The sequence below is a fragment of the Haemorhous mexicanus genome, chromosome 5, assembly GCF_027477595.1.
Source record: "Haemorhous mexicanus isolate bHaeMex1 chromosome 5, bHaeMex1.pri, whole genome shotgun sequence".
In the NCBI taxonomy this organism is placed as follows: domain Eukaryota; kingdom Metazoa; phylum Chordata; class Aves; order Passeriformes; family Fringillidae; genus Haemorhous; species Haemorhous mexicanus.
Window position 1 is genome coordinate 12,136,263 of NC_082345.1, and position 22,556 is coordinate 12,158,818.

The window sequence follows — 22,556 nt, forward strand, 5'->3', positions numbered from 1 at the left end:
ATCCAGAAAGCTTCCCAGTTTTTAACACAAATCACTTTTGACTGCTCTGCTGTTCACTTAGGGAGGGGATAAGTAATACCCTTTGTACTGTGATCACTGCAATAAATAAGAGAGTCAGAAAATACCAAAGATAAATTTTCCATTAAATGGGAAGTTCTGTATTTTTTATAACAGGCTAATCTGTATATTCTACAGGGAATGTGTGTAATTTGATGGGAAGGAAATGTTCTCATCATGCTTTTGCTGTTTGTTGGCCTCTAGTGATTCAGCACATATGGTGTGTTTGATGTGATGATACCACACTGCAGTGTTCTCTGATCAAATTGCAAGAGTAGCAGCACTTATCAGAGAACAGGGCCTGGTCTTGTGAATTATTAAATTGGCCTTGCAGTGAAGACCTATAATGGTAGTTCAGAAATGGAAGATCAGAGAGAACATGCCAGTGGCCAGGTAGGTGCTTATAGATTCCTTTTTTTCATTTGTTCCAAGATAGGAAACTGAACGTTGTTCAAATTCTGAGCAGACAGAATTGATACAGAAACAGGAATAATTAATGCAGATACATTGCTTGATAAATCAACTTTGTTTTGTTAGCCTTTTGCTCTCTACTTCAGATAGGAATCTCTTACCCCTAGCTCTCAAGCAGTGTGGCCTGCTTCACTGGGCTTGGCTTTGTAGAGGCACTAGAGAGGAAGAGCATTCCCTCAAAAGTGTTTGCAGTCTAGTTGGTGTAAAGGATGGGAAAAATGGTACAACAGTTAGTATTTGGGAAGTTCTCATTGCCATGCTGCTGGAAATCCTCTGTGGTGGTGGCCTTTTATGACTCCCACCAGCTTCTCCATTGGAAATGAGTAACAATTCTATTGCTTTAGAAAGGGACAGCAGATACCTGAATAACTGAAGTCAGTAATCTTTGTATTTTATTGAGCTTCTTAAAGGAGTGTTGTGGAGTAGGACATAACAAGTACAATTTGGTGGAGGGCAGTCCTGAGAAAAGTCAAGTAATCCATCTGCTTTTCCTGGGTATTAATTAAGGTTTGCAGGTCTTACTACAGTTTATGGAAAACCAGAAAAGTATAGACTATTGCTTTATTCACGGGATGTGTGGGGTTTTTTTTTGAAAAACAGGATCTGTTTGTTCTTAATAGTTGCTGTTTTAGTAATTTCTTACCATGTGTAATACTGGATTTCATCATGACCAAAGGGTCGTTTTGTCACTCCTTTATCTAGCATTTAATTTTTAGTGTAATCACGTGATTCTTCTGAAGGTATTGCTTGAAAAGCTTTCAAAAAGTAACATAACTGAGGGAAGACTGATTTACCAGTTAAATGTGTGATAAAAAACCATTCTTCATGGAAACCAGAAGAGTGGGTTCCTGAATGTAGGCTAGTTAAAACACTTTCTCATTGCCTTGAGCATTGTTACCTTTAGAGAAATGCAAATCCTTCCTCCTTTCCTAAAAACTCCTTTCCATTAAATTGGATCTATTGGAAACTTTTCCATGGATGTTAGCAAGTTATAAAGCAGTGTCTCTGACCCGAGTGTGTTTTTTTAATATTTATTTTAAGAAGCTTCTAGATAATACTGAAAAAAAAATATTTATACATGGAACTAAGCCTAGTACCTGGCTGCAAGTTCCCATGCCACCAGAATGAGAATAATTTAAGACTAAAACAGTGTCTGAGAAGGAAATCATCTCCCAAGAAGGGTCATAACCAGAGAGTGCTTGGTCCATATATTTCAAATGTAACACTTAGCAGTATCTTGCTGTATATTTTTCTTCCTGGCTTTAGGCATCTCTTTAGTCCCTTAGATTCAATTTTCAAGAGGAGATGAGCAACACAATACTGAACATGTTATAGTTTCTTCCTCTGTGTGCATTTTACTTTATTTCCTTTGAACAGTAAATAAAACCTTTTAAATAACCTGGAATTGAGAAACCCTTTCATTTTGCACTTACTTTGGAGACTGGTATGTCATTTTGCCTATTTACTAACCAATACAAGCAAAAGTTTTTCCTGATGTTATTTTCTTCGTAGCTCTTGTGCCTGCAGAACAGTAGGGATGAAAGTTTGGTTTTAAAACTTTTTCCTTAACAGATCCAGTCCATCATATTTCTGTTGATGATGCACACACCTTTGACTGAGCAAAACATCAACTCTCCAGATGAACTAAGCTGTTCAAAGAGATGAGTTGATTATTGTTTACTACCTGAATTTTGTACCAAACCAAAAATATCTTAACCAGTTTGTTTTGCTGCTTGTACTTTCAGGGTGTTGTACAGACATCACAGGAAAACAGTTTAAATTCATGAACCCCTCAGTAAGAAGTTGGAGTGTTTTTGTAATGAAATTTCCATAAATACTTTGAAAAATTAAAAATTGAGAAGGGTAATGCATATGTTGCCTCTTCTTAAATCTGTCTCAGAACTGATGTTAGTCTTTAATTGAGTCTTAAAAATATTGATGCACAGCATCAGATTTCCTTCCCATACAGTAACACTACTTCCAGTGACATTAAAAATGTTGCTTTACTCTTTCTGGTTCTTCCTATGAGTAAATTATGAGAAATATATTTTGCCAAGGAAGTTTGGCTCTGTGGAGCTCAGTGGTGCTGTTTTCTGTTCTCAGATAAGAAAATACATTGAGCTGTTGGAATTAGGTGTATGGCAATAATAGTCACCTTCAAGTCAACTTTGTTGTAGAGAATATCTGATTAATAGTCATCATTTATATGTGTTTAGTTAAGATCTTATTTCTGTGCATATTGCTAATATGTTACACACTCTCATCAATACTAGAATAGCATGCACATCTGTCTGCATGCATTTGTGCTCTTTATAATTAAATCTGGTACTGAAAGTGAATAAAATGCTATATTAAATATGATTAAAAATGTTAAACACCATTCAATGCTGTTTCTCTTTAACTGCAGACCCTGCTACATGGAAAAATTCAAGACACCTTGCTAAAGGTTGCCTTTATCCACTTGCTTTTTCTCCCTACACCTGAAGTGCATGCTTATATACACTAATCACATACATTTCATGCCACATGGTTGTTGATTGATTACACTTTTCCTTTTACACTTCAGCTACTGTGGTGATTATTTTGCTGTCTTGTGATCTGATTGGTTTTCAGTTTTCTGACCTTGTTGCATTAGAATGAGATAATTTTTGCTTTTCTTCTGTGCTGTTGCTGCTTCATAAAACTTCCTGCACTTTTAATTCCCAAATCCTTAAAAAAAACTTTTTTGATCAGCTTTCTTAAATTTCAATTTAAGTGAAAAAAATGTTTGGAAAGATTATTTGATTGTAGGTAAACCATGTGTTTGCCAAAGGGCCAGATTTCTTGTAGACAGTTCTTGTAGAGCAGATTGCTGTGTCAGGGAGCACAGAGGAAATGAACCTAAAATAAAAATTGGATAGGGAACTTGCCTCTAATACCTGGAAACCTAATAGTGAAAATGTGAATATCTTGCAGTGTGACTGAAACTGCTGCCTATGCTACAAAGCAGGAATTGAACAAAACCTCCTTTGCTGTTTCTGGGACTGCTCTTGCATAGTCCCCAAGTAATTCTGGACCTCAGTGGTGACTGACAAGAGTGAAGATGTTTGGTTCTTGATAGATTTGGGAAGAGACATGTTCTCCTAAGGCTTCTTTGTTATGCAGAATTCTTATGTATTTTCTGTTTGCTTGCTTTTAGTTCTACAGGTTTTTCTAACTTTTTCTTTCAGCTGTAATTTGATCTCACTTGCATGGTTTAGAAAAAAAGATGCTAAATGGTAGCCTTTTCTTTCCCAGGTTTTTAAGCTATTGCTAATAATACTTTTGTTTTACAAGCTATATTTAGTGAACAAGATCATTTCTGAAAGATTGCAGGATAGGTGATTAGCTCAGTCATAGGTAGGAAGGTGGACCTTGTGTGAGAAAAATTAAACATAGTAGTGAGGTGCAATGTTTTAATAGACAAAATCATAAATCTATTTATACTGAGCTATGTAACATCTAACTGTAGAAAGCTAACTAATTTTTCTTTGCTGCTTGAAAAAAAAACAAAAAACCTCATAGTTTTCAATGACCAGGCCTTGGAAAAAATGTTAGTGAAAAATCTACTTTTTTCTGATGTGTCCATTTTTATTTTCAGAGGTAGATGCTGCAGAATGGGGTAAATTTCTTCATACCAAAAATAAGGTATGTTTACTCTCTTGATGAAGTAGCAGTGTAAGATACATACTTAATTGTGTTATCTCTTCCCTTGACTTTCCTGAAAAGGAAGGAATTTATTGGTATTATTATACCTGCTGTACTATATGGCAGAGTATTGAGGATTTTGCGTTTTGCTTTTTATGCGTAGAAAACTTTTGAAAACATAAAATGTCTGTTGTGTGAGTCATTGATTCTGCTGAGTTATCATAGTCCTTTTTGGGTTATTTTATTGTTTATTCTATTTTGTGCATTGCCAAAATTAGAATGGATGTCACAAAGACAAGGACAGGTGTAAGCACAAGTCATTTCAGTCCACTGAAGAATTGGCTACTTCAGAGGTTTGTTAGAAAGCTGTGAGAAAGAAAAAAGAGCCTCATGTGCATCAGGATGAAGGAGCACAAACTGAGATGACCTAGCACCTCAGGAAGAGTCAAAGCTTAATTCTTACTTGAAGAAAGTCATATTTTTGTTGGCAGCTAAATGATACAAGTGTTTATTATTTTAAAGTGATTTTCTCACCTTCTAGGCAGTGCTAGAAATTGAAGTAAAGTTAGAGAGGAATACAGAGGGAATCAGTGGAAGGATAGCTCTGTGCTAACCTTTTTAGGTTGGTGGCAGGAGAACAGTTTTTACAAGAGTGGAAAAATTTGAAAATTAAACTGCCCTTTGTCCTCTTCACGATGAGAAGGGGTTTAGGCTACATGTTGCTTATTAACTTCAAAGGATTACAACTAGACTCAAAATTGAATTAAGTATTTGAAATTCTCTGTAGGTTGACACAAATTAACAACTTGTGTCTGACATTGGTCGTAAGTGCTAATAACTGCCATCTCACAGAATTAGTCAATAGATTAAATACCAATTTCTGTAGTTTTTAGCACTGATCATTCCTGTTTACATCAGTTTAAGGGCTACTAGTAATTCTTAGATATTTTTAAAATATTCTGTATACTTAGAGGGTTTTTCACCGTCCCTTGGAGAACATTATTTTGCAGTTAAGTAAGTAAATGCTGTCTTTGATTTTTAAACTGTTTTTTCTTCCTTCAGATCTATACAGATTTTGATGAAATTCGTCAGGAAATAGAAAATGAAACAGAGAGGATTTCAGGAAACAATAAGGTAAATCCTGTACTGTCCATCTGTTGTCTTGCTATTGATTTTCTTGCTGCTTAAACCTTTCTTAAAGAGTTTCAGCAGCTAGGAGTGAAAAGCACTTGACTGTTCTAATGAAGAACGTGGGAATACTTCTTGTTATCTTGAGATTTTTTCACTGTGTTCATGAGAACAATTATTTTAGCTGAAAGATGGAGAATTGTTGCTTTACGTCAAGATTCTGTAATAAAAGTGCAAAAAATAAACTTGCTTTCGTTTTTCTACATTCCTGGCTTTATGTAATTTTAAAACTGGCTGCTGACAAAGACAAAAGAATTGGTTGACAGATGGTTGGCTTTTTTCCTTGCTATGTGTTTTAAGGTATGTGGTGAAAGAAAGTGTTAGTAGTATGAAACTACAGCCTTTGGATTTTCATATGATGAATTTAAATAATCCTGGGCAGTAATTATCACTTCTTATTAATGTATTTCTAGGGGATCAGTCCTGAACCCATTCATCTTAAGATTTTTTCACCTAATGTTGTAAATCTGACTCTTGTGGACTTACCTGGAATGACAAAGGTAAGCTGTAGAATGCTCCTCTTCTGACTCAGTGTGTATTTTTGAACAAGGTGTGCCTGTTCACTCTTTGCCTTTGTTCTGCATGGCTAGATAAACTACTTTCCTGGGGTTCAGTAGTGTTATGTAAATTTGACATGTCACTGCCTTCTGGGGTAAGATTTGGGTTTCTGCTGCACTTTGCTGATGTCAGAGATAGATTTGTTTATGTTTTTCCTTTTTCTACGTATATGTGATGGTAGGTGTATGGGCTGCATGTTCCTTTCCATAGAAGAGGTAGCACTTCAGGTCTCAGAGCTGTTCCTGCAGATAGATGAGTATTTGGCAACTTGGAAGGTCTCTTCCACATTGCTTCTCCAGGAGTGGCTATGTGTATTTTTTGTAAGAGGCTGTATAAAGTGAGGATATCCTAATAGACATGTTCAGATCCTGCTTGTTCAAGAATAATATGAAATAATTTTCTGAGACATGACGATGACAAGATGACTTCTTTCCCTGCCCATGCACACATCCCCACCCCACTCTGCTAGTTGTGCGTGTGGTTCTTGGACACCCAGCCTCATGCAGGCATAAAGACACAATTTTGAGCAGTTCCATCTTGTTTTTTTCTCTAGGTGCCTGTTGGTGATCAGCCTAAAGACATTGAACTTCAAATAAGAGAGCTCATCCTTCAGTTCATCAGCAACCCCAATTCCATTATCCTGGCAGTCACGGCTGCCAACACGGACATGGCCACTTCTGAAGCCCTGAAAATAGCTCGGGAGGTGGATCCAGATGGTAAGCACCAAGGCTAGCTGGATGCTGCAATTCAACTGCTTTTTAAAACTCAATCCTAAAATAAAACTGAAGTTGTTTGAGCAAAAGATAGTAAGAAAAATAAATGTCACCATATTTCCTAGAAAATCTAAGTTTTATATTTGCTTAAAGACTTCTTGCTGCAGTCTCTGCAACTCAAGAAGCTATTGGGATGAATCAGTCACTGATAGATTTCTGGCTTGCCAGCAGGCCAAGTAACTATTCTAATAGTCATGGAGTCACTTCTGTTTCCTCAGCAGCAAAATGGTGTTAAGAATGTTGGGAGTTTTCAGAGTTTTAGTAGCTCACAGTGGTCTCTTCGGGCAGCTTCATGCTTTATTGTCCAACATTGTTTCCTTTGGTAGAGAAAATATGCCCACTCCCAGCTGAGTAATTGACTGTCTAGCTGTTAGTTTAGTGACTTTTAGTAAGGATGAGATGAATTCTGTGCCCTGTATTTATGTGGGAGAACTGACTGATTTAATGGAATAGGAAAATTATAATTTTATATTTACCTAAGGACTTTGAAACAGATCTGAAGCTACTGGCTGCCTGCTTCTTGCTTAAATGCTGTCAGTACCATTGACTAACAAGTGGCATTGTGTGATTTGAAAGAACATGGATTAACACACTTGGAAAATAAACATACAGAAATTAGGCTAAAATTTATAGTTGGTAGCCTCAAATTTTTCTTTCCATAAAATGTAACATTTCTTGATTGTTTTCAAACCCCAAGTCTACTTTGACTTGTCTGCCAAAAACCTTGAGGGAAAACCTCTTTGGGCAGTCTGCGCAGTTAAACCATCCTGGTTCAAAATATCCCTTTTATTTTACTCCTGTAAAAGTGATTGACAGTGTCTTTTGGATCACTTCCCAAAATTCTGAAACTTAAAAGGTCTAGAGTGGCAGATCATGTTGCAGGTTCTGCAGGAGTAGTGCTATATAGTGAGAACCTACAGTACTAAAGTAGCTACACTCACATGAAGGTTTCAAGACCCAAGAACTTACTGATTTTACTGAGACGCTGGTTTATCTTGTTAGACTCAAAAAGTGTGTTACATTTTAAAGAAAAGGTTCTTGGCACATTTTTTTTCAGACCAAGAGCTCAGGAAGTATTGAGACAAATCCTATGTGTGTCAACCTACTGGTTTAGATGGGCAGTATTTCCCTATTTAATGAATTTAGGTCACTAATTCTCCATTTGCTGAATTATGAGTTTTAGTTACTCTGGTGAAATCAGAACATCCCTGTGAGTGTTTTCCTTTTGGTAGGTCGAAGAACCCTTGCTGTTATCACAAAGCTGGATCTCATGGATGCTGGCACTGATGCTATGGATGTGCTCATGGGAAGAGTGATTCCAGTCAAACTTGGCATCATTGGAGTAGTGAATAGGTCTGTGTGGGCACATTGGTGCTATTTTTAAAACTCTGTTAATATGAAGTAATGCTTCTGCTTTTATAGCCATGAATATAGTTTTAAGAATAAGGTGACAATGTTGAAATAAACTTCTGAATAAGCAAGTGAGAAGCTTGTTGCTCACTTCTCAAAGCCTTTGTTCTTCCACTCAACCAACTGCTAATGCAGACAGGAGTAGAGACACTTTAGAGGAACTGTAGTGTCACCCCTTCAGCTGTTGTCCTTCAGCTTGAGGGGTGCTTCTGGTCAGCTGTGCACAATAGCTCTGATCCAGCTCAGGTCCTGTATATATTAGTCCTAACTGCATATGACTGTGGTACTGTTTGCTGTATTTTTTTACCTTACTTGGGTCAAATCTCATGTAGTTTTGGTAAGAGCATTGCTTACTCTGTGTATAGTTGCTACCAGTACAGATTTGTTGACTGTGCTGCACGGAGAAACAAATAAAAACCTCTAAATTCTAAGGAAGGTGAGTTATGTGTGTAAAGCAAAACCCAGTTGTTAAATGTTCTGTCCAGAAAAGCAGAAGTGTAAATCACTTTTACTTTGCATCCAGTAACTAGTGTGTAACTCTGCCTTTTACCTTCAGGAGTCAGCTGGATATTAACAATAAGAAGAGTGTGGCTGATTCCATTCGTGATGAGTATGGGTTTCTCCAAAAGAAATACCCTTCCCTTGCCAACCGAAATGGAACCAAGTATCTTGCTAGAACACTGAACAGGTATTCCTTGAAGACATAAACTGATGGGTTAGAGATATGTGCAGACTTTTCTTTTTGCCCTTAGTGTCTCTTTTGGTGCTGTACAGTAATGCATTAAAGAAAACTCTGGTTGCAAACTCTGGTTCTCTCGGTTTCTGAATTTACTGTAATTTTCCCAAGTAAATGTTTTCCTTTGGTGGTTATTTTGTGTCTCTTCTCTGTTTTGATGGAGATGATAAAGCTGAAACTTTTCCTCCCTTCTAATGAGGGACTGTTTTCTATTTTTAGATTGCTGATGCATCATATCAGGGATTGCTTGCCAGAACTGAAAACAAGAATTAATGTTTTAGCTGCCCAGTACCAGTCTCTACTGAACAGCTATGGGGAACCTGTTGAAGACAAAAGTGCTACTTTATTGCAGCTGATCACCAAATTTGCCACAGAATATTGTAATACTATTGAAGGAACAGCAAAATACATAGAGACTTCAGAGCTGTAAGTGCAAGTGTTTTCCTGGAATATTGACTGAGTGGTTTGGTTGATCCAGTGGCTCTTACTGGCTCTCACTGGCAATATTACTACACTGGACCGTAACATATTCAAAAAAGTTTGAATCCAAGCAACTGTATGAAAGGTTTTAAATGAGAGCTTTCTTCTTATTTGCTACTTCAGTTACTATTTTCTTCTTTCAGATGTGGTGGAGCCAGAATCTGTTATATTTTTCATGAGACTTTTGGAAGAACTTTAGAATCTGTTGACCCTCTGGGTGGCCTTAACACAATTGACATTCTGACTGCCATTAGAAATGCCACTGTGAGTGTTCTTCTGTACTTTTGAGTGTTGTGGCTGTATGTTAGATAGGAAGCTAAGGTTTAATTCTATATAAGAGGCACAACTTTGAGATGGTTCAGTGTGTTCCTGACAGATTTGGTTTCTTGCTAATACAGGAATTGGTGTTGCTAAGAATTAACAGAGTAAGGCCACTTTTAAATTTTGCAGTATATAATATGATGTTCACTCCTTCAGGCTTGACTTTGGATGTCACACCTGTCAGTCTGCTTTTGTACTGTGTCTGTTGTGTGTGGACAGACAGGCAGGTTCTGCATGGTCTTGGAGCATGAGGTACTCCATAGCAATGATCTGTGTGTATGTTCCTATCCTCCTGTAAATGTAAAATGTAAAAACAGGATTTAGTAACAGGAAAGATGTCATATTTCAGGTAAAAAATGTTATATGTGTAGCTAAGCATTGGTCTGTATGGTCATAAATGAAATTACTCTAAACACTGAAATCCACCTATCTTGTTGATGTGGCATTAGATGCCCAAGACTGTCCGAAAAATAATGGCAGTGCCTCTCTCTGAAATTAGAAAGAAAATGTCTTTGCCTTTATAATAGATTTCATCAAAATGTGGATCCTCAAAAAGCATTGTTCAGATTTGAAAGCCTAAAAGGGACATGAGTAGGTAGAAATATCCCAAGATTCTGTAAGGATGCTAGTTAATTGTTGTTTAATACATTTTGTCTTAAAGATAGGAACTTACAGCTTTTATTTTTACATATTCTTGAGACCTGTTCTGAGTGTCACTGTGACCTGATTTATTCTGGGCCTCATTAAATACTACTTCATAGAAAAGCATCCTATTTTATATACAATTTAGCAGCTTTCTCCCTCCTTTTGAACCAGGGTCCTCGTCCTGCCTTGTTTGTTCCTGAGGTTTCCTTTGAGTTGCTGGTAAAAAGGCAAATCAAACGTTTGGAAGAACCAAGCTTGCGCTGTGTGGAGCTGGTTCATGAGGAAATGCAGAGGATTATCCAGCATTGTAGTAATTACAGTACACAGGTAAACATGCATGCTCTATAATTGGGATTGTAATCATGGCATGTGTGTGTGGGTGTGTGATTACTTGCTTAAAAACTTCTGGAAGTCTCACCAGTAAAATTCGGGTTTGTTTTTAGGAATTACTGAGGTTTCCTAAATTGCACGATGCCATAGTTGAAGTAGTAACCTGTCTTTTGCGTAGGAGACTTCCTGTCACAAATGAAATGGTAAGTTTCCATCTACTGTAATTTTGCTGGTAAAAGTCCATGTTTTCTGGAGTCTTGATGTTTCTGTTTGCACAGGAACCCAAGTTATTAAAGGAATCTTAACTTATTTGTTAAATTGGTAGTTATTTTATATATTCATGTTTTGATGTGTACACATTTAATATGTACACACTCTTCTATATTATAGATACATATAAAACAAAGGGGTGGTGTTAGGGTTAAGCAGGTTGTCCCCTATGTTTCAATTTCCCAAGAACAATTCTACAAAATTTCGATTTAACATCTTCTAGTCTTCCTCATATAGGTTATTTCCCTCCCTTGTAACAGAAGCTGTGTGTTTACTGTAGGGTTTGGGATGCAGTGATGAAAATGAAATTGTAATCCTTATTCTGTGTGTTTCAGAGGCTTGTAATGCCCTTTACCTAGTGAAAACTAAAAGTTCAGCTTGTACCTTTAAATAAATATGTTTTAATATTAAAATCTGATTTGGACTGCCTGTTGGGCAGTAAAGAGTGTTTCGGTATTTGACTCTGCATTTGATGTGAAAAGCGAAAATTGTTTGGCATACTCACTGTCCCTCACAGTGAACCATCTCTCCCTGGTTCACATACTGTGGGTGGTTTGTGGCTGAGTGTCTTTTGCTATAGGCAGTTAGGCTGTGCTTGCCAGCATTGTAGGTCATTGCTCTGCACTGGCATTAGGTTTACTCCCTGCATTTTTGATCTGGGAATATCTTGCATTGCAGGTTCATAATCTGGTGGCCATTGAGTTAGCTTATATTAATACCAAACATCCAGACTTTGCTGATGCCTGTGGGTTAATGAATAACAACATAGAGGTAAGAAAGTATGTTCTCTTAAAAAGTTTCTTGCCTCTTTAAGTGAGGGTGAAATTCATAAACTAACAAATGCTTCAGCTTCTTTCCTTGAAGCATATTTCTACATTTTGAGGCATGAGAAATGTGATGAATTATGAATATCGTGTATACTCTAGTGATCTGTGGATTTGTTAATTTCTATTGCATATTACTTTTAGGATCACTGGTTGATACTTCACTGAAAGGATTCTGTCTGTTTTTCAGTCTGGAAAATAAGATGGGCATCTAATTGAGTATTGCCTATGAAATGAATTTTTTTAAGGCGGAATTGAAATATGTAGTTGTGAAATGGCATTCATGTTGAAGTAACTGCATTTTGTCTTTGACACAATGTATCAATAATGTTCCTCTCATTCATGAAAGGATAATACAAGTATTGTTTCTTCTGTTCTGGTTCTAATTTCTGCTTGCTTTTGGTTTTGTTCTTGAATCTCTGTGTTACCACACTTCAGTCTCCCTGAGACATTTTCTCCCTCAGTCTCCCGTCAGTAATCTTGTGTTTTTCAAGTCCAAATCTGATAATACTTATTGCTGCCATCATCCTGTGGAAGCAGTTCAACAACCAATCTGCTCTGTTAGATTGGAAGAACCAATCTGGTGTTTTTGCAATCTCATTAATAAGAGCTCATTAATGCCCTTGTGTTTATCCAACACATTTTAATTCATCACAGAATCATAGAATGGCTTGGCTTGGAAGGTCATCTCTTTTCAACCCCCCTGCCATATGCAGGGACACATTTCTCTAGACCAGGTTGCTCAGAGCCCCATCCAACCTGGCCTTGGACACTTCCAGGGATGGGATATCTACAGCTTCTCTGGGCAACCTGTTCCAGTGCCTCACCACCCTCACAGTAAAGAATTTCTTCCTATGGAATACGTAATTTAAACCTACTCTCAGTTTGAAGCCATTCCCCCTTGTCCTTCACTGCATACTCTTATAGGGTTTCTTTTTTAAAGGCTTACATTAAAATTTCTACTCTATACAATTTCTTCTATAATCTGTAAAATTTCTTCCTTCTATACATATATTCTGTACTGACTAGGTATGCATTAGAATTTGACTTGGTAGACTACTCTTTAATCTAGTTCAAAAAAAATGTATTTGGAAACTGCTGTGAGTACAGAAATTAAGACTTTGTGAAGCTGGACATAAAAAATTGTATCATCTCGTGTTACTTAAAGTAGTTTTTTTCCTAATGTTTTCCTAAAGAGGACATTGACATTTTTGAAGAACCAAACCATGTAAACCCAAGCCTTATTTGGTGGACAATCAGTTGTTAATTTCCAGCAAAATCAGACATTTCTTTGTCCTAATTGCTTCAAATTCTGTTTTGCTATGAAGCAGATTCTGCCGCCTCCTTCATTTTGGGCTAATCATGTGTTGGCCACAGAATCAAATCCTTTAGACTACTTGGAGGATTTACAGCTTAATGAGGGCTGTAGGGTATCTGTGGTGAACCGAATTGTGGAGTTTTGATATTGTTTTTTAAAGGCTCAGGCTTTGATTAGGGAGTGTGGTGCAAAAAAACTTTGCAAAACTTCTTATATTGAGAATTTATCCAAATAATCAAGAGTTTCATAGACCACAGTATTAGCATAGCACTGGATGAGATGAAATTACTCGTGTTTGTGTCTAAAATGGAAGTCATCTGTAAAATGTGGATCTTGCCTGTGTGTTGATACAGAGTAATACATAATTGAGGTCTTGCTGGATTGTTTTTAAAGGAGCAAAGGCGGAACAGGTTAACCCGGGAATTGCCTTCTGCTGTGCCACGAGACAAGGTAAGTAAATGTTTGATTTTATTTTTTACCTAAAGCTGAATGCATTCTCCTAGATCCAGTCTAAGTATTGGAAATTTTCGTATGCTGCTCTAGTAACAGTCTTGGGAGCTTACAAGTATTGAGTTTTTTCTTTTCAGTTTCATAAGACAGAAGTGGAATATCATTTTCTTTTCTTTTTTTTCTTCTATAATTTTCTTTCAAGGATGCAATTTTTGGGATGTTTTAAATCTGGTATTTCAGAAGACTTGTCTATAAATGTAGTAATATGCTTATTACTTGATTTTTGTCACCTCAGGTGAGGTGTAAAATGCCTGCAGATGTTAAAGATGGACTCAGAAGTTTCATGCTTAAATTTGTAGCTGAGACACACTGATTTCAAAAGATAAACAAGTGATTTAAAGTATCCAGTTCCAACATAGTGACTTGTGGTTGATGTTTGTTAAGTCACTCTTAAAAGTGCAGTTTATTGCAGTCTTACTTTCTTTGGCAGCAGATGTTGGAGGTGACATTTTCAGTTGTTCGTCATAATCCAGTCATGTATTCTGTCTCTGGAGTTTGCTTAATGTAATCAGGTTGTGGGATTAGTGCAATGACAGGAGTGGAAGAACCAACCAAATGTCATGGAAAACACTGTCTGGCTGTACAGTCTGACAACAAGCTGGAATTTTAGAGTTATTTAATACTATGTGAATTATTAAGAATTCAAAGATAGCGACCATAGTTTAGGATCCTTATGAGGTTGAAATAGGAGTTTCTACAGCTGATAGAAATCTGTTCACTAAGTTCATTACCTTAAAAAGTGAGACAAAGTCCTAGAGTAGATCTAATACTGTTGCCTTTAATCAGTGTAAGAGAACTGATGGATGAACTGGAAATGTAAGGTAGCGATCTAGAGATTGCTTTCAGTGCTCTTTGATCCTTCATTTTATTGATTTCATAGTTAAATCATCAGTGTAGGAGCTGAAATAAAATTGAAGGTCAGATAATCCAAAATAACTGTCTTGGAGATGCTTTTTCTGGTTTTTTTTTTCCTTCTCTTTTCTTTCTTTTTTTTTTTTTTCTGCTTCTATTACTGTTTTTCTTGCAAATTCAAAATATTTCTTTTCTGGATTTTGAAAGATGCTAGTAGGTAAAAGTGTATGCAATTTGCTAGGTAAATTTGGTGGTCTTCAGTTGAATTTTTTTTTCCCCTCCCTGCATTTTTTACCTTCCTTAGTCTACTAAAGCTCCAGGTGCATTGGCACCTGCTTCCCAGGAGACTGTTACTGCTGCTTCTGCTGAGGCTGATGGCAAGGTCTGTCTTGATTTTTCCTCTAAGCACTGCATGCACGTTTCTGTTGTGGTGCACCCCAGGTGTAAGGAAAGCAGTTTGTCCCTAGTGTTCTGTCACCAGCAGTGTGTCCTACCCAGTCTGGATGTCCTCCCCAGTGTGGATTACTTGGCACTACTGGTTTTATGTGCAGTGGCATGTCAAGACATGCCATGAGGTGGCCAAGTCACTGCTTTCTCTTTGAACTCTTGTTTGCAATATATTGTGGTGCAAATATGCACCTAATTTTCCTCAAACTGTCCGTAGATTGTTGGGTGCAACAGTACTGTAATCAAAAGTCTTCAGCATGGCTGTTAAACTGCATGTTTTTAATGTGTTGACAGTTAAAGAAGGAGGACAGAAGATAAGCTAAAATGTGAGTTTCCTGCTTCCTGCAGGGAATCTTTACAGGCTTTGTTCAAACTGAACCTCCTTTGTGTTGTTTCACATAATTGTTGAATCTCTGGTTTACTTATATTTGTGAAATGTGTTCTGCAGTGTTTTTTACATGTTAGGTGTGCTGTCTGATGTGTTAAAATAACAGCTTGTTATTCCTCTGAAGGCTTTTCTGCTAATTGCTCTTGCTAGGAGTAAAATAAAATGGGCAGTCACAAGTTTGTCTATTAGAAGTACCAAGGGGACTCAGGCTTTCTGCTTTATTGCCTGTTCAGATCTTAATGCAAAGCTTCCATTTCTGTCCTGAGCAAAGTGGTTAAAGTCAAATCTAGTAAATAGTAGAATTGTAACTATTATTTCCATCAGTGTTTTAGAGGTTTTGATATGCTGCAAAACGTAAAAACAACCCAAGAGCCATTGTGAAGATAGTGTTGTGACTTAGGAAGCTGCCAGATTTGGTTTGCATTTCCCATAAACCCTGTCCCCTGTGGGGTGGTACATTTCACACTCTCTTGTGTGGCTTTGTTTCTGAAACTGCTTTGGAGGTAGAGCAGGCTCCACAGTAACACAGAATGAGAGTGACATTTTTGTCATTTTGAACAGCTGTCTTGCAATCAGAAATCATGCAGTGGAGCTTTCCTTAACAATAATTTTCTCTTATTAGCAGAGTTTGATTTGAATTCCTAGTGTGTTGTACAACTCTGAGCAGTTGTGCAATTTAAATAAAATTTTTGATGTGCACAGCTTAGCTGAGTTTCCTTCTGTTTGCTGCTGCTGGTATTCTACTTGCTATGCTTTGTTTCTCACTTTTTTTTAGATTTAAGATCAGCCTGAGGTGTTTCATTGTAAACACAATAGATAAATTTAGCTTTTTTCCTCCCATACCTGAAGCAAGACAAGTACAAAGCCTTGAATGACCTTTTTCAAACAGGACTTTATTTTAAAGCACAGAGCAAATAGAAGAGATATTAGGCTTGTGGAAAGGTACAAAATAAAAATCGCCCCTATTCTACATCAAAATCAACTTTAGGTTTTTTAATACTAATTAGCATATGGTGGATACTGTCCACTAATATTTATTTTGTTCAGTGATTCCTAATGTTTGAGAGTTGAGTGTTACATCTTTTTCTCAGAAGATTCATGAGTCATTCTTTGTCTGGAACTCCCCAGAATCTCTGATCTTCACTTTGAGAGGATGAAGATTTTTGTTTTGATTTGTTATAAAAAAAGCCCTTCCGTTAATTCTGACAGCACAAATATGATCATAGCTGTGCTACCTCAAAACAGAAATGTTCATATTTTTTAGCTGTTACTGTAAGAAACTGAAGTTTGTATTTAAATAAAACCTGAAGTATTTAAATTCAAGTATTGCAAGAGCTGTGGTGATCTTCAAAATAAATTTTCAGAATGATCCTGATAGTCTAGGATGTGTGGTCAAGGTCAAATGACTTAGAAAGACCACCCCATATTTCAGAAGTGATTTGTAGACTCTTAAAATGCTATGGAACTTCTCCAGGTGAGACATTTTCATACCCTTTATTAGGGACAGTATGAGTTTTAAAAGCTTTCATTTTACTGGTACCTTTGGTGAGCTGGAACCAGCGAAGGGAGAATAAATTTACGAAATTTGGGAAGAACAGAATGAAGGAATATACCTATGAAATTCTTATTTTTAGTGAGTTTTACCTGTAGTGATTTGATCAGATGCTTCTCTATAGTGGCCAAGTTCTAATTCTGCCATGTTTTTTCAATGTGCTGTTTGTGCAGAATCCTTCTGTAGGAGCAGATGCACCTCAGGAGTCTGGAACAGGCAACTGGAGAGGAATGCTGAAACCCTCCAAACCAGAAGAGGTATCAGCAGAGGAAAAATCCAAGCCAGCTGCAGCCCTACCTGCTAGTCCTCAAAAAGGACATGCTGTAAACCTATTAGATGTGGTGAGTCTTGGAAGACAAATTGCTTTTCTTGGTAGTTCAGTCTCAGGAAAGAAAGCATCTCAATTCCAGATCTTGTAACTTTGCTGCTAATATGTGGTCTCTTTGTAAATAATTCACTATTGCAACAAGGAGCTCCACCCAGTCTCTTCTGCTTTGCTCCTTGCTTTATCCCAATCTCCCTGCAACCTCCCTGCCTGCTGCAGTTTCAGGGCTATGATTGGGATAACTGGCTTCCTTTCACAAATTCCTGTGCAAGTGAACTCCTTGTCTAGATAGCTGTTGGTACAGAAACAAATCTTAGCTCAACTCAAATGCCTGCTCTTCTTGTGCTGAATTTAATGTTTATATTAGAGGAGAACCATTAAAGACAAAACCCACTTAAGTTAAAAACAGATGGAGATATTTGAAGTATTTGGAGATGTTTAGAAAAAAATGTAGTGGTGACCTCTGACCTTTGTTTCGCATATATGGATTTTGATATGTTTCTAATTTTATTTCTGAGGAATTATAGGTTTGTTGCAAGACAGATTACATCTATCAAACTCAGGCTAAAAGAGCAGTAGTTAGAGTTTTGAGTTTTATTTACAAATGCAAATGAGCAGAATTGGTTAGCTGAGGGTTTTTTTTTTTTCCACACAGCCTGTACCTGTTGCACGCAAACTTTCTGCCCGTGAGCAGCGAGATTGTGAAGTGATTGAACGACTTATTAAATCTTACTTCCTTATTGTCAGGAAGAACATTCAGGACAGGTAAACTCAAACTTCCTTGAAATATTTAAGCCATGAAAATATTGTGATATTTCAAGAATCATATATATGATCATGTTATTTTTATCATGTTCTTATGTTTGTAAGAAGAGAGAAAATTAATGAATTTTTTAGAAGGGACAGCAGCAGTAAAATTTGACACTTCACAGAATGAAGCAGTTTGAAGAAGCACTTTTTTCCTCTAATGGTTTCAGGTTCTGTATATTAAGTAAAAGGTTTAATTATTTAGGAAGTGCCTTTCTCTGGAGGATGCTTCAATTCAGATGGAAGATTTGCAGCAAATAACTGGAATAATCTCTAGATGCTGTGTACCCCGACAGAATTAGCTTTGCCATACTGTTATTTCAAATGGGAAGGTCAAATAGGAGCTAGTGTGTGTGGCTCAGTTTTCTAGCACTTAGCTATAAGGATGGAAATGGCATGAAAAAGTTCTTTCTGCTGTGGAAAAATCATACTTTTTCTTTAATGAGGAATTCTATAAAACTTTTTTTGCTTATGTGTTTATGAAAAGGTCTAGCTTCATATATATTTTTTGTGTATATGGGAAGTCTGAGGGGAATTCAGGAATCTGGAAACCAGATTTTAGAGCAGGTTAGTGAGGCTCATAGGTGTTTTAGTCTATCCAGTAAACTATTACCTTCAATATAATTTTTAGTATTTCATGGCAGAGGAGTGCTTTGTTTACCTTAACTTTACTGCACTGTTTGTAATATCAGAGATGTGAATTATTTCTTTGCCTCTTTCTTTTCCCATTTACACATAAAATTTGGTTTTAGGGCTGACATACTTAAATGTCTGTCATCCCATGCACAGTAGAGAGAGGTTGGCTTCTAATGAGCAAAGTTATTTATTCTTATTTTGTGTTTTACACTGTTCATGTTTTTTACAATGCAGCTTTTCTATTTGGAACAAATTAAGTTTAATATGAATTAATTCTACTCTAATATTGTACATGATGCTGCTTTTACTTGAGAGAGTTTTTATTTGGTATTTATGGTAGTGATAGATTCCTGATAGTTTGAGCCAATGCTCTGTGTAGCTGCTTGCCCTCATTGTGCATTCTTCATCTGGAACAGACCTGGTTTTGAACAATTATTTTAAAGAAACAATCTTGATGTGCTTGCAGTGTGCCAAAGGCAGTGATGCATTTTCTGGTGAACCACGTGAAGGACACTCTCCAGAGTGAGCTGGTGGGCCAGCTGTACAAATCCCTGTTGTTGGATGACCTTCTCACAGAGTCTGAGGACATGGCACAGCGCAGGAAAGAGGCAGCTGACATGCTAAAGGTAATGAGGAGATCAGGAGCTCCTGGGAGCAGTTCACCATATCAATGGGAGGCTTTTTGAAGACTTGTTTTCCTTTTTTCTTTACTGCTTTTTAAGACTATGCCAGTGTATTGCTTTTCTCTGCTAGAGGAATTAAAACCAATACATGACCAGAAAGGATTACATAAGAGCTTTTAAATCTGCAGTTAGCAGGCTAAATAGAAAGTAGGTGCAGTTTCTCTTTTATGACAGACTTTTAAAACTGTGTATGGTGAAGAAGTCTGCCCTTTTTGAGAATTTAATGGATTGCCACTTGTTTTATGTCTTGGTTTGGAAAGACAGGTGCCTGCTAAGGAAGGCAGGAGCCTCCCCTGAAATGGAGAATGTAAACCCCCTCCCTCTGAATTGCTATAAACTTTAAATTTAGGGGCTCTCCAGCAAAAAATATGGGATCAGGTATAACGGTTCTTTATTAGGGAAGAAAATAAAAGGATAAAATAAACAATGCAGTAAACTAAAACAACACTGACAGAATCAGAACATAACCTGACGCCCTGTGGGTCAGGGTGCTGGTAGCAGTCCAATTGGAATTGTGGCTGCAGTCCTCCTGGAGTGTCAGGTGTGGTTCTGCTGGAGCAGGAATCCTGTAGAAGGGTGGAGTCTTCCTCTGAAGATCCAGTGGAAGAGGCAGATGTTCCTCTGGAAAATCCAGTGGAGAAGCTGTGCTGGTGTTCCAGAATCTCCAGATTATATCCAGTTAGGAATGCTTGGCTCTTCCCTCTAGGCGGAGCATCTCCCAATGGGATGCCATAGTTCTTATCGGTCATGCAGTGACATTCAATGGCCTGTTATCAGCAGGTGTCTCTCTGGAGGGAGGAGGGGTTGTGGAAGAGATAAGGAAAACTGCCCACTTAACAGAAGATAATTGCCATACAGATGGCAAATAGAATACAATTTTCTTGACAATCCAGGACATTTTGTAATGACACTGATTAGCTTTGGTTTGATTTTTAGCTTTGCATTTCCCAGACTGCTGCTGTTTTGTCCCTGGGAAATCTCTCCAGCATAACTAACTCTGACTTTTGTGTGTTCCTGTGTGCAGGCCCTGCAGCGAGCCAGCCAGATCATTGCAGAGATCCGAGAGACACATCTTTGGTGAAGACTGTATCAGCCACACTATTTATATGCATTGGAGGTTACATTGGCTTGACAATTGCTAGGCATGGTATACGGAGTAGAATTTTTATTTATGAACTCTTCTTATCTGTGTACTGCAACTGTGTAAATCTGCTCATGTAAAGACAGTTGGTTTGATTTGCAAACAGAAAAACATGCTGTATTTTGCAAAAGAAGTCGTATTTAATCCATATAATAAATGGCTCTAAATGTTTCCTTACCAGGTTTCTGGTGCAAATTAAAGCAGACCAAGTCTTCTGTCTCAGTGACAGTCTCATTTGAACTTGGGGAAAAACATTCAAGTTCCAGTGCCTGACTTGCTGAACAGGTTGCCTGTGGTTAAGACAGCCAGTGTAGTCTTGTGGCATAGTTTTAAGCTGCTTTTCCAGTAGAAGTTTCAATACTGTGAAGAAAAGAGAGCACCGAGTATTTTCTTTCATGAATATATTGCATGCACTGTGACAGATGGAGGTCTCCATTTTATAGCACAGTAGAGATGTTGAGCGTATTACTATGTATGTGTGTTCCCTTTTTTTTTCCTTTGTCCCCAAATGTTTCAATGGCAGACAAAACTTCAGATTTGATTTCATGGAGTATCATGTAGGAAGAATTAGCCTGGAGCTTGTGAACAAGAACAGCCTACTAAAAAGTGGCTGCAGAGTTATTAATGTGCACTGGAGCTTGTGTATGAATGTTGGAGTTTAAAATCAGGCACAAGGATACCTTCCCCTTCCTCCCCCCTGGGACCAAGCCCCTGGACTATCTGATAGTAAATTTGCTCTGGCAGAACTGAAAATAAAACTGGATTTCAAAACTGTCATGGGATAGTAAGCGTTTCTTTTAAAAACAGATGAAGTTGGCCAGGGAGAAGGGGATGCCCACAAATTCTGCAAATTTTGGAATGTATGACAGTATGAAAGAAAGTCTGTGGAATTGGAATATTTATATCAGAGATTACAGTTGCTTTTGAGGAAATTTTATTGTGCTGTAAGTAGCTTTTTTTTTTGAGGACAATCGTAAAATTATGAAATTTTTAGGTTGGAAATTAAGTTGATGAGGTTTCTTTTTTTCTTTTGAATATAATTCATACAGATGACTATTGATCACACTAGCCTTGAAAAAGTAAACATTTTAATTTTTATGAATAAAAATTTATTTAAACTTCAGCCAGCATACTTGCATGTACTTTTCAAGCAGATTCACTCTTTTGTATAAAGTGAAAATGTTTACTATAGTGTTGCTGATACTTTTTCTTTAACACAACTTGCATGAAAAATAGGACACTGCTGTTAACCTCCATGGCTTGATTTTATGGTATTGGGCCACAATAGTGAGGTTTTCATTACCATATGCAGTTCCTTCCCCTGAAATCAGTTGGCAAAAAAGGAATTCCTATGGTAAGCTGCTAAAAATTGAACATTCAAAAATTCAGTTTACAAGAAGCTGTGTTTAAAAATGTATTTTTCTCATGGTAATCTTTAGTTTGGCATCAATATGAGCACAAGGAGTTAAGTCTGACAGATGCAATTTTGGATACTTCATGTATGATCTGAGGTAATTCTTGCAGAACACAAATACATATGGTGTATTTTTAAACAGCCTAAAAAGTCATGGTATATGCATTACACGTAATGAATACAAAGGAGGTACTTTTATCTTGCATTGTATCCTGGGATGGTAGTTCTCAGATTTAAGAAATTTAACTCAAGTGCATACCACTTTTTAAATCAATTTGGTGATCAGTGAAAGCTTTTTAAGTTTTGTCAAAAGCATTACATTTCTGTTTGGTATTCACCTGACACCTCTCTCTTTTTTGCTTTCAACATCCAAGAAGTTTTCAACAAGGTAGTGCCGTCCATAAGTGATCTGCTACCTAAGCTTTAACTCTCAAAGTTCAGTCAGCAGTCTCTGTGGAGAAATACTCTGATTTGTAAAGTTTTGAAATGCTGCATAAAGCAAATGAATTTCATTTATTGAAGAAATTCTTGCAAGTGATACCTGGCTCTGTAATGTCATGTGAAATTTCCAGTGTTAATTTGGTTTCTGAAATGTTATGACTTTTTTTGTTTAAGTTTCACAAAAAGTTTCAATTTGGTAATGTTTGAGTGCCAAGAAATGAACTTGATTTGTAATCCTAAATGCAAGACTTTGAAGGTCCATGCTGTAACAATCCTGTTATTTAATAAACAGATAATACACAAAATAATTACT

At 37.1% G+C, this 22,556-nt stretch overlaps 1 protein-coding gene across 4 annotated transcripts in view; it reads left to right on the forward strand.

The window, feature by feature from the left end:
• DNM1L (dynamin 1 like) overlaps window positions 1-21,165 on the forward strand; it is a 34,811-nt gene extending 13,646 nt beyond the window's left edge. The window contains exons 3-20 of one of the 4 annotated variants that reach the window (XM_059845916.1): window positions 2,936-2,974; window positions 4,148-4,194; window positions 5,257-5,328; window positions 5,796-5,882; window positions 6,494-6,656; window positions 7,946-8,066; window positions 8,680-8,811; window positions 9,079-9,285; window positions 9,483-9,603; window positions 10,477-10,632; window positions 10,749-10,838; window positions 11,584-11,676; window positions 13,441-13,497; window positions 14,714-14,791; window positions 16,970-17,137; window positions 17,777-17,886; window positions 19,031-19,190; window positions 20,272-21,165. In XM_059845916.1, coding sequence (XP_059701899.1) covers window positions 2,936-2,974; window positions 4,148-4,194; window positions 5,257-5,328; window positions 5,796-5,882; window positions 6,494-6,656; window positions 7,946-8,066; window positions 8,680-8,811; window positions 9,079-9,285; window positions 9,483-9,603; window positions 10,477-10,632; window positions 10,749-10,838; window positions 11,584-11,676; window positions 13,441-13,497; window positions 14,714-14,791; window positions 16,970-17,137; window positions 17,777-17,886; window positions 19,031-19,190; window positions 20,272-20,328 — 1,958 coding nt within the window. In that variant the 3' untranslated portion in view covers window positions 20,329-21,165. The remainder of the gene's footprint in view (window positions 1-2,935; window positions 2,975-4,147; window positions 4,195-5,256; window positions 5,329-5,795; window positions 5,883-6,493; window positions 6,657-7,945; window positions 8,067-8,679; window positions 8,812-9,078; window positions 9,286-9,482; window positions 9,604-10,476; window positions 10,633-10,748; window positions 10,839-11,583; window positions 11,677-13,440; window positions 13,498-14,713; window positions 14,792-16,969; window positions 17,138-17,776; window positions 17,887-19,030; window positions 19,191-20,271) is intronic. The other 3 variants (XM_059845918.1, XM_059845917.1, XM_059845919.1) reach the window with 3 other exon arrangements.
• The last annotated feature ends 1,391 nt before the right edge of the window (window positions 21,166-22,556 follow it).